Source organism: Heterodontus francisci, unplaced genomic scaffold (genome assembly GCF_036365525.1).
Source record: "Heterodontus francisci isolate sHetFra1 unplaced genomic scaffold, sHetFra1.hap1 HAP1_SCAFFOLD_59, whole genome shotgun sequence".
NCBI classification, from domain to species: Eukaryota; Metazoa; Chordata; class Chondrichthyes; order Heterodontiformes; family Heterodontidae; genus Heterodontus; species Heterodontus francisci.
Genome location: NW_027140758.1, coordinates 6,393,378 through 6,405,598, shown reverse-complemented (window position 1 = coordinate 6,405,598; position 12,221 = coordinate 6,393,378). Strand labels below are relative to the sequence as shown.

Sequence of the window (12,221 nt, the reverse complement as noted above, 5' to 3'; positions counted from 1 at the left end):
ATGTCTGCCTTAAATCCCCATCTCTCTTCCTACCTATGTCGTTGGTGCCTATGTGGACCACGACTTGGGGCTGCTCCCCCTCCCCCTTAAGAATCCCAAAAACACGATCCGAGACATCACGAACCCTGGCACCTGGGAGGCAACATACCAACCGTGCTTCTCTCTCATTCCCACAGAACCTCCTATCTGTTCCCCTAACTATGGAGTCCCCAATGATTAAAGCTCTGCTCCTCTTCCCCCTTCCCTTCTGAGCAACAGGGACAGACTCTGTGCCAGATACCCGTACCCCATTGCTTACCCCTGGTAAGTCGTCCCCCGCAACAGTATCCAAAACGGGATACCTGTTGTTGAGGGAAACGGCCAGAGGGGATCCCTGCACTGCCTGCTGGTTCCCTCTCCTTCCCCTGACGGTAACCCATCTACCTACTTTTACCTGAGGTGTGACTACCTCCCCATAACTCCTCTCAATAACCCCCTCCGCCTCCCGAATGATCCGAAGTTCATCCTGCTCCAGCTCCTGTTCCCTAACGCGGTTCTCGAGGAGCTGGAGTTGGGTGCACTTCCCGCAGATGCAGTCAGCAGGGACACTCTTGGCGACCCTGACCTCCCACATTCCGCAGGAGGAACATACAACTGCCTTCACTTCCATTCCCTCTATTCTAAATTCCCAACAAATCTACTGAAAAACCAAAAAACTGTCAAAACTTGTTAGGTTAGCAATCCAACGGACAGAACTTCTTAAATAAAAAGCTGACCTTATCAACACAACAGAGTCCTTTTTTTTTATTTCCAAAATATACTTTATTCATAAAAATCTGTAAAAATTACATTGCCAAACAGTACCAAAAAATACAAACATGCAAGGGAGATCAGTTTCCTTCAATACTGTCATGAGTTTCTTCCCAACCCTTCCGTTTCACAATTGTCATGTCAATTCCAGTTTTACATTTACAGCAATTGAGAATTTTAACGACACAGTTCGAGGGGTTTCCCATGGATCCCGCCCCTCAGTCAAGCTTGGTGGGGGACCCTTACACTGTGCTCTTTCCCCATTGAGACTTTGCTGCGGCTGCCCCAAGCTTTAGTGCGTCCCTCAGCACGTCGTCCTGGACCTTGGAATGTGCCAGTCTGCAACATTCGGTGGTGGACAACACTTTGCGCTGGAAGACCAGCAAGTTTCGGGCAGACCAAAGGGCGTCTTTCACCGAATTGATAGTCCTCCAGCAGCAGTTGATGTTTGTCTAGGTGTGCGTCCCTGGAACAGCCCAGAGAGCACAGACTCCTGTGTTACAGAGCTGCTTGGGATGAACCTTGACAAAAACCACTGCATCTCTTTCCACACCTTCTTTGCAAAGGCACATTCCAGGAGGAGGTGGGCGACCGTCTCTTCCCCACCACAGCCAACGCGGGGGCACTGTGCGGAGGGGGCGAGACTTCGGGTGTGCATGTAGGATCTGACGGGGAGGGCCCTTCTCACCACCAGCCAAGCTACGTCTTGGTGCTTGTTTGAAAGTTCTGGTGATGAGGCATTCCACCAAATGACTTTGACGGTCTGCTCGGGGAACCATCCAACATGATCCACTGTTTCCTTTTCCCGTAGGGCCTTGAGGACATTCCGTGCAGACCACTGCCTGATGGACCGGTGGTCAAAGGTGTTTTCCCGCAGAAACTGCTCCACGAAGGATAGGTGGTACGGCACGGCCCAACTGCACGGAGCGTTCCGCGGCAATGTGACCAGGCCCATCCTTCGCAACACCGGGGACAGATAGAACCTCAGCACGTAGTGAGACATGGAGTTTGCGTACTGGGGATCGACACACAGCTTGATGCAGCCGCACACGAAAGTGGTCATCAGGATGAGGGCCGCGTTGGGTACATTTTTCCCGTCCTTGTCCAGAGATTTGAACATCGTGTCCCTCCGGACCCGGTCCATTTTAGATCCCCAGACGAAGCGGAAAATGGCTCGGGTGACTGCCACGGCGCAGGAGTGGGGTATGGGCCAGACCTGCGCCACGTAGAGCAACAACGTGAGCGCCTCGCACCTGATGACCAGGTTCTTACCCACAATGGAGAGAGATCACTGCCCCCACATGCCCAACTTTTGTCGTACCTTGGCTACTCGCTCCTCCCATGTTTTGGTGCACGCCCCGGCCCTTCCGAACCATATCCCCAGCACCTTCAGGTAGTCTGACCTGACGGTGAAGGGGACAAAGGATCGGTCAGCCCAGTTGCCAAAGAACATGGCCTCGCTCTTGCCGTGGTTAACTTTGGCACCCGAGGCCAGTTCGAACTGGTCGCAGATGCTCATCAGTCTGCGCACGGACAGCGGATCCGAGCAGAAAACGGCGACGTCATCCATGTACAGGGAGGTTTTGACCTGAGTGCCTCCGCTGCCTGGGATTGTCACCACTCTTATGCTCGCATCCTTCCTAATAGACTCAGCAAAGGGTTCAATACAGCAAACAAACAAGACCAGGGACAGAGGGCAGCCCTGTCTGACTCCAGATTTGATCGGGAAACTTTCCAATTCACACCCGTTGATAGAGACTGCGCTCCTGATGTTTGTGGAGAGCAGTTGGATCCAATTGCAGATTCCCTCCCCAAACCCCATTTTGGAAAGCACGTCCATCATGTAGGTGTGCGATATCCTGTCAAAAGCCTTCTCCTGGTCCAGGCTGATGAGGCAGGTGTCCACCCTCCTGTCCCGTACGTAGGCGATCGTATCCCTGAGTAGCGCGAGACTATCAGAGATCTTCCTGCCGGGTACAGTACAGGTCTGATCGGGGTGAATCACCAACTCCAGAGCAGACTTGACTCGACTGGCTATGACTTTGGACAGAATCATGTAATCAACATTAAGCAGTGAGATGGGCCGCCAATTTCTGATTTCTGACCTCTCCCCCTTCTGCTTGTAAATGAGGGTGATGATGCCTTTTCTCATGGATTCTGACATGCTGCCGGCCAGGAGCATACTCTCGTATACTTCCAGCAGGTCCGAGCCGACCCAGTCCCACAGGGACGAGTACAACTCGACCGGTAAGCCGTCGCTCCCGGGAGTTTTACTCGTCTCGAAAGACTCGACGGCCTTTGTCAGCTCGTCCAGAATTAGCGGCTTGTCCAGTCTCTCCCTCCTGCTGTCATCCAAGACCTCTGTGATAGATGACAGGAAGGACTGGGAGGCTCTGCTGTCTGTGGGCTTCGCGTCATACAGCCCAGCATAAAAGGATTTGCTGATCCTTAGTATGTCGGACTGCGAAGACGTTACCGAGCCATCTTCTTCCTTCAGGCTGCTGATAAAAGAGCTCTCTCTGTGTACCTTTTGGAAGAAGTGACGCGAGCACGTCTCATCCTGCTCGATGGAGTGGACTCTGGACCGGAAGATGATCTTGGAGGCCTCCTTGGCAAAGAGCGAGGCCTGCTGGCTCTTCACCTCTTGGAGGTCCTCCTTGACCTCGACCCCCATTGACTGCAACCGGAGTAGATTTTGCATAATTTTCTGGAGTCGGGACAGTTCCCTCTGTCTCTCTCTCGCCTTCTGAACACCTTTGTGGATGAAGAACCTCTTGATGTTCTCCTTAATCGCTTCCCACCAGTGAACTGGAGACTCAAAGAGGGGTTTCACGGTCCTCCAACCTTTGTAATCCCTTTTGAGTTCCTCAACGTTCTCTGGGGTCAGCAGTGTCGCATTGAGCTTCCACGTCCCTCTGCCAACCCGCTGGTCGTCCTGTAAGTGACAGTCGGCCAGTAAGAGGCAGTGGTCGGAGAAGAACACCGGCTTGACGTCGGTGGATCCAACCGTGACAGCACGGGACACAAACAGGAAGTCAATCCTGGAACGGGCAGACCCGTCCGATCTTGACCATGTGTATCTGCGCTGCGCTCCGTCTGCAGGTTTGCTGAAGACGTCGTGCAGTTTGGCATCTTTAACTGTTTCTATTAGGAATCTGGACGTAGCGTCCAGTTTGCTGTCGTCACTGCCGGACCGTCCAGCCGCATCGATGATGCAGTTGAAGTCACCGCCTAGGATGACCGGCCTGGACGTCGCCAGCAGCAGTGGGAGCTGCTGGAAGACGGTCAGCCGCTCGCTGCGTTGTACCGGGGCGTACACGTTGATCAGCCGGAGAGGAGCGTTGTTGTACATCACGTCTGCTACGAGGAGGCGGCCGCCCACCACCTCCTTAACTTCGGAGATGGTGAAGTTACCTCCCCGCAGCAGAATACCCAGGCCGGAGGAACGGCAGTCATTACCCCCCGACCAGATCGATGGCCCGTGGGACTACCATCGCGACCACTGCCTGTAGGTGCTGAGGTGTGGTATTCCACACTCCTGCAGAAACAGTAGGTCAGCTTTGACCTTGGCAAGGTAATCCAAGGTTGAAACACATCGCGTAGTAGATTTAATGCTACGCACATTAATGGACGCAATTCTTACACCCATTTTTTACTAAAAATTAGTTGTTGCTTCCCATACCATTCGACCTCGCTAGTCCCAGTCCTTCGGGATGTTCCTGCATACCCATCGTGTGCGCAAGCAGTTTCACGTTGGTTGGGCTCAGAAACCCCTCCTGAATTTTCATGCAGGGTTTGTGCCGCTCGGGTGACATCGGGGGGGTCTTGTAGGCAGAGAGGATTGGGTTGTCCTCAGCTGCTTCCATCTGTTCCTCCTCGAAAACATCACAGCTCCCGGTCTCCCGGAGCTCAGGTGCGCCAGACGTGTCTTTGCTCCCGGTGTCTCGGAGCTGAGATGCGTTGGCCACGTCGTTACATGTGGGGCATTGGGGTTGGGGCACGCCGGGCCCATCACAGCTTCCAGTGCCCGGGGGCTGGGATGCTTTATCATCCATCTCGGAGTTCTGCCACCTCTTTTGAAGGGGCTGCCGTTCCAGCATTTCCCCGTCCAGTGAAGAGGAGTTGTTGCAGTCTGATTCAGAAGAGAGCCTCCTCTTGCCACTGGTTTGGGTGGTGGCTTTGGGATGTTTTTTCCTTGTGGTTTTCCTCTGGACCACTTGCCACTGACCTGTTTGTCCATCTGCTGCCTCCTCCTCCATTGATTCTGTCTGTGGAGGAGGGGTTTCCGGGCGCTGGGTAGGTGCTGGGTCGTTGGTTTCAGCTGCCTCCCCTTCCTTCTCAGGTTGAAGTTCCTCACTGCGGAGAATGTTGCTGGTCTCCTTTCGAACAGCGGACGCCTTCGTCGAACCTTCTCGCGGCCTTTCCTTGGACCTTGCCGCCTGAGCATAGCTGAGGCAACGTTTGGGGCAGGTCTTGTAGAGATGGCCTGCCGCACCGCACAAGTTGCAACACTTAGTCTGCTTACAGTCCTTGGTCTGATGGCCTTCCTCCTTGCAGTTCTTGCAAACAACCGTGCTGCAGTTGGCTGCCATGTGACCAGATTTGCCACAGGTGCGGCAAACTCTGGGCTGCCCAGCGTAGACCAAGAAGCCTCGACTTCCCCCGATAGCGAAGCTGGAGGGAGGGTGGATGATGGCTCCACTGGGATCTACCTTCAAGGTCACCTTGACCTGCCGCTTGCTGGTCCAGATCCCAAAGGGGTCCTTGACATCAGTGCTGGCCACCTCGACATACCTGGCGAGAAAGGTGAGTACATCCACCACCGGAACATGGGGGTTGTAGAGGTGAATTGTCACCACCCGGTCCCGTTGTGACGGAAGTGTGAAGAGCGGCTCCGCTGTGAGGATCGACAGTGGCGCCCGGTCCCCTTTCTCCTTGAACGCCTTCAGGAACTTGATGCATCCCGCCACGTTCCGGAACGTCACGTCAAAGTATCCACTGCTGGGGAAATCCTGCAGGCAGAAGACGTCCGTCGCTTGAAATCCGCAGCAATCGAAGAGAATTTTCTTGATGAAGAAGGTGCGATCAACCGGTGCATCTCCTTCCTTGTCCTTCACGACCACCCGAACGGTGTTCCGCACTCCCTGGCCCGAAGCTCGAAAATTGGTTATAGCCATTTTACTCAAAGCTTCCCCAGGATCAAAAGGCAATGATCATGGTCTCTTCTCAATCAAATAAGCACTGATAAGAACAGATACTACACTTGATCTTAGCCAAAAGGCCGAGAAGTCCTTTTTTTTTGTCTGAGGAGGAGGGTGGGTGGGAGACACGACACGTGTAGTGTATCGGGTACAGCCACCACCCAAATATATAGTTTTTACTTACCCAGCAGTCCCCTGGTCCTCAGAAAACAAAAGGGAATTAACTTTTAAACTCCCACTGAAATTGACTTCCCAGCTGTAAGCCCGCTCTCGCACCTTCGCTACTGTCAAGCTGCAGTCACCAAAACTAAAAGAAAGAGATTATAAACCACCCAAATATATAGTTTTTACTTCCCCAGCAGTCCCCTGGTCCTCCGAAAACAAAAGGGAATTAACTTTTAAACTTCCACTGAAATTGACTTCCCAGCTGTAAGCTCGCTCTCGCACCTTCGCCACTGTCAAGCTGCATTCTGTTGTTTGTCAATCTCTGCTACTGTACATGAGTGATATCTGTTATGCATATATTATTTTCTGGTACTGGAAGTGAATGTTGGATTTATTCTTCAGCTGTTAGTCTCTGGTACTGCATATGAGTCTGGGTCTCATTCAGTACCAGTCAATTTCTGGTACACTCTGCATGTGCACATCCAGGGTTCATTCTGCATTTGGCAGTCTCTGGTACTGAATGTGTGTTACAATTCATTTTTTATGTGTCTGTTTCTGGGACAGTCAGTAACAGTGGGATTAATTTTGTATCTCTCAGCTACTGCCATTGTCTGCAAATGTGATACATTGTGTATCTATGAAATTCTGTTGCAGGATTCCTCTGTACCTGCACTTAATATGTATCTCAGTGATGGTATTGAGAACTATTTGCTTAATGCCATGATGTGTCACGATTTGCTTGCCTCATTTGTATTTCAAAATATGGATCACATTTTAACTGTGTGTTTTATTGAGTTGTGGTGTGAGAGTTTTAGGAACATAGGATCATAGGAGCAGGACATTCAGCCGATTGAGCATGCTCTGCCATTCAAGATGATCATGGCTGATCATCCACTTCAATGCCTTTTTCACACACTATCCTCATATCCCCTTATGTCATTTGTATTTAGAAATCTGTCACTCTCTGCTTTCAACATACTCAATTACTGAGCTTCCACAGCCCTCTGGGGTACAGAATTCCAAATGTTTAACAACGCTCTGAGTAAAGAGGTTTTTCCTCATTGCTATCTGTTTTGGACTAATATTTAGTCTGTAACTCTGAACACATTTGTGAATGATGGCAAATGTTTCAAACTCACAAATGGTGTGCTCAGTACAATTAGAATCATTGAATTGATACTCTATCTTTCGTTACAGCTCTTACAGAGATTATTGGACTGGTATGAAATGAGTAGTGCAGTGTGCACTAATTGACATAATACTATAACTTTATTTTTGATACTGTATGAGATGTTTGGACTACATTGTAATCTGTCACTGGGTATGCAGTCTGGGCTACATTTATTTTATTTATTTATTTAGAGATACGGCACTGAAACAGGCCCTTCGGCCCACCGAGTCTGTGCCAACCATCAACCACCCATTTATACTAATCCTGCACTAATTCCATATTCCTACCACATCCCAACATTTCCCGACCACCTACCTATACTAGGGGCAATTTTATAATGGCCAATTTACCTATCAACCTGCAAGTCTTTGGCATGTGGGAGGAAACCGGAGCACCCGGAGGAAACCCACGCAGACAAGGGAGAACTTGCAAACTCTACACAGGCAGTACCCAGAATTGAACCCAAGTCGCTGGAGCTGTGAGGCTGCGGTGCTAACCACTGCGCCACTGAGCCGCCTCGAAGAAATCTAAGGATTCATTCTGTACCTTTCCATCAGCTGCTCTACCTGATATTTAATTTGTAGCTTAGGCTGCACTTTTGTGGGATTAGTCCGGTGCCTTTTAATCTGGTGGTGGGTGTGATTTTGAACTGAGATTGATAGACCTACCTTTCAGCAGTACTGAGTTGGGGTGAATTGGAAACAACTTCTGCCTCTCCTGCATTGTTTGATTGTCTGCTGGATTGAAAATGTGTCTCTGGAACTTGGGATCAGTGCGAGTCTGACTACTTCTGCTCTCTGTGCCTGTGGAACTCATGGCCTGTCTGTGTCTCTGTGCTCTGGGTGTGATAATGTACCTACTCTGTGTTAGAAGGAGTGGACTGCACTTTTCCTTGTGCTGGGGAATCACCACCTTCCTTCAGGTTCCTTCAAGTTTTTGCCTACAGAGAGAAAGAAAAATATCTCTGTAACTCAAGATCAATTGAGGTAGAAGCTAGAAAAGTCATTGTTACGACCAGGTGAGAAAGGCTCCCCCTCTCAGCCTCTTCCTTACCTGTAACAGGGTTTAACTTTTTAAAACACCATGTTTTAGCTTCACTACTCCCTAATTCTAATGGCAAAGAAATCAACCAGGCATGTTTTCTCAGATTGAAAAAAGAACAGTGTAAGTTTATTAACCTTAAAAATCTAATTCAGTTAAAATGAATAAAGATACGCAGCACAACCACGCTAGCGTACATATGTGATAAACAGACACACAAATAGAAACGGAAAAGGGGAAAAGATTTGAAGCAATAGCTGGAGTTCAGTTGCTGGCTTTGGGTTTGATGTAAAGTCTTTGATTGCTGTTATGGCTTGCAGTTCTTGCTGGGGACCAGTGCACACTTTCAAACTTGTTTCGCTGGTCTTCTGTCTTGAGGGTTGAGCTACTCCCATGGGTCTCTGGGACTCTGCATGTGTGTGTGTGAGAGAGGGAGGGACCTGCCTTCTGTTGTCTTCAGATTGCAGTCTCTGTCATATTTTTATTTCCATCTGGCATTATAGCATAAGAACATAATAACTAGGAGCAGGATTAGGCTATTCTGCCACTCGAGCCTGTTCCACCATTCAATAAGATCATGGCAGATCAAATCATGGCCTCAACTCCACTATCCTGCCTGCCCCTATAACCAATTATTCCCTTGTAGATCAAAAGTCAGTCTCACTCAACCTTGAATATATTCAATGACCAACCTCCACCATCCTCTTGGGTAGATAATTCCAAAGAATAGCAGCCCTTTGTGAGAAGAAATTCCTCCTCAACTCCATCTAAAATGAGAGACTCCTTATTTTGAAACTGTTCCCCCATAGTTCTCGATTCCCTCATGAGGGGAAACATCATTTCAGCAAATACCTTGTCAAGCCCCCTCAGAATCTTATGTATTTCAATAAGATTGACTCTCATTCTTCTAAACTCCAATGAGTGCACCACAACCAGGTCAACCTTTCCACATAACACAACACCTTTATCCCAGAAATCAACCTAGTGGTACTTGCATGAACTACCTCCAATGCAAATATATCTCTCCTTAAATAAGGAGACCAAAACTGCATGCAACACTCAAGGTGTGGTCGAACCAACAACCTGCACATTTATACTCCATCCCCCTTGAAATAAACACCAACATTCCATTTGCCTTCCTAATTACTTGCTGTGTTTTCATGCTAACATTTTGTGATTCATATATGAGGACACCCAGATCCCTCTGTACCACAGTATTCTGCATTCTCTCTCTAATTAAATAATATTCTGCTTTTCTATACGTCATACCAAAGTGGATAACCTCACATTTTCCCACATTATACTTCATTGCCAAATTTTTGTCCACACACTTAACCTGTCTTTATCCCTTTGCAAACTCATTGTGTCCTCCTCACAACTTGCTTTCCCACCTATCTTTGTATCCCCAGCAAATTTGATTACAATACACTCGATCCCTTCATCCAAGTTATTAATATAGATTGTAAGTAGTTGAGGCCCCAACACCAATCCCTGTGGCACCCCACTAATTAGTTTGCCAACCTGAAAAATGACCCATTTAACCCAATTCTCTGTTTCTTGTTAGTTAGCCAATCCTCTATCCGTGCTAATATATTACACCTGAACACCATGAGCTCTTATCTTGTGTTGTAACCTTTTACATGGCACTTTTTCGAACGCCTTTAAAATCCAAATACACTACATCTACTGGTTCCCCTTCATATACCCTGCTTGTTACATCCTCAAAGAACTCTAATAATTTTGTCAAACATCGTTTTCCTTTCATAAATCCATGTTGACTCTGCATGATTGTACTTTAATTTTCTGAATGTTCTGCTACCACTTACTTAATCATGGATTCCAGCATTTTCCCAATGACAGACATTAGGCTAGCAGGCCTATCATTACCTGCTTTTTGAATAGGGGTTTTACATTTGTGGTTTTAATATCCACTGGCACTGTTCCAGAATCTCGTGAATTGACGAAGATTACAACCAACGCATCCACTATGGCTGGAGCCATTTCTTTTAAACTCTGGGATGCAGGCCATCAGGTCTGGGGGATCTGTCAGATTTTAGTCCCATTAGTTTTCCTCATACATTTTTTCCAGCGACAATGATCGTTTCAAGTTCCTTCCCTCCTTTTCCCCTTGATTTTATACTATTCTTTGGATGCTTTTAGTGTTTTCTACCATGAAGACTGAGTTAAAATACTTGTTCAAAGTCTCTGCCATTTCCTGGTTTCTCATTGGACCAACCATTCAACCGAAATCGACAGCCGCTGTTTAAAGTATTTCCTCGATACTTCTCACCGAGTGACAGCAATAGTTGTTGTTCGCATAACTGCCCACATCCCTGCTGCCCGGCTCTATTTCCTCTATTCACTGTTCAAGAACAACAAACAGTGTGAAACTAAAGCCAAACCAGGAACGTGCATTACAGGTTTGAGGACAGAAAACAACAATGATTTTCAATAGCAGAATCTTCCCGTTCTGTCTCCCTTACCTTGTCCACACACAGCCCGAGAAAGACCTCTTCCTTCCTGCACTTTGTTCCGGGAGCAAATTCTCATTGAGAAGCGGCGCTCAGATCACCGGAGAGAAAAAAAGAATTCAAACTGTCTCAATGAAAAACAGACCAGAATTGACCCAGATACTTCCATTATTAAATTAATTCATCAGCACCAAACCACTTATCATTAATGCACCGAGGGGGTCTCCAAATTTATGAAATTGAAGGTGGCGGCATTTATTAAATTGTTGATTGACATCATGTAGTTCAGTTCTTCATTTAATTGGGGGTGGGGGGGGGGAGGGTGCAGGGGGATGTGTGAGCAGAGGAGCAGAGCGAAATCCAGAGAGGGAACGGAAAACACACCTGGACAGATGTGAAACTGGTCAATGCACCATTACAATAACTCCATCTCTGACTCCCTCCTGACAGTAACCAGTCCTTTCACAGAGACTGTGGGTGGCTCTGAAAAGAGTCTTTGGTTTATTAGATGACATTTTGGCCGCATTACTTTTTCTGGGATCTCTGAGCGCTGGTTTTCTTGCGTAGCAGCACGGCCTCGATATTAGGCAGCACACCGCCCTGAGCGATGGCCTCTCTTCCCAGCAGCTTGTTGAGCTCCTCGTCGTTGCGGACGGCCAGTTGCAGGTGTCTGGGGATGATGCGGGTCTTCTTGTTGTCCCGGGCCCAGTTACCGGCCAGCTCGAGGATTTCAGTGGTCAGATACTCGAGCACAGCAGCCAGATAGACCGGGGCTCCGGCACCCACACGCTCAGCATAGTTGCCCTTTCTCAGGAGCCTATGAACACGGCCCACCGGGAACTGCAGTCCAGCCCGGGAGGAGTGAGACTTGGCCTTGGCCCTGGCCCGAGCTTTCCCGCTGGTCTTTTCCTCTTCCTCTTTTCCCCCAAAATATACTTTATTCATAAAAATCTGTAAAAAAAATACAGTACAAAACAGTTCAAAATAACACCAAGTTGACATCCCAAAAAGTGCAAAGGAAATCAGTTTTCTTTGATGCAGGAGTGAGTTTCCTCACAACCCTTCCATTTTGCAGCAAACCCATATTCAGTGTATACAGCCCGAGGGGCTTCCCATGGGTCCAGCCCCTCTGTTCACTTTGGTGGGAGAACCTTACACAGTTTTTATACCTCATTGAGACTTTGCAGTGGCTGCCCCTCTTCCAGACACTTTTTTTAAATTTCCAAAGTATACTTTATTCATAAAAAAACTATTAAAAAAAATAGATTACCAAACAGTTCCAAAAAGCACAAAGTCGAAAAACACAAGGAGTGCAAATGAGATTAGTTTCTTTCAATACAGGAGTGAGTTGCCTCACAACCCTTCCATTTCATTTTACATGCT

The 12,221-nt window shown here is 48.2% G+C and overlaps 1 protein-coding gene and 1 pseudogene across 1 annotated transcript in view; both read right to left on the bottom strand.

Moving 5' to 3' along the window:
- Positions 1 to 5,973: 5,973 nt before the first annotated feature.
- On the bottom strand, positions 5,974 to 6,082 carry LOC137360622 (U2 spliceosomal RNA; annotated as a pseudogene).
- A 5,281-nt stretch (positions 6,083 to 11,363) lies between these two features.
- LOC137360608 (uncharacterized) overlaps positions 11,364 to 12,221 on the bottom strand; it is a 98,017-nt gene continuing 97,159 nt past the window's right edge. The window contains exons 4-5 of the mRNA XM_068026000.1: positions 12,030 to 12,046; positions 11,364 to 11,741 (exon numbers count right to left, since the gene is read on the bottom strand). Coding sequence (XP_067882101.1) covers positions 11,364 to 11,741; positions 12,030 to 12,046 — 395 coding nt within the window. The remainder of the gene's footprint in view (positions 11,742 to 12,029; positions 12,047 to 12,221) is intronic.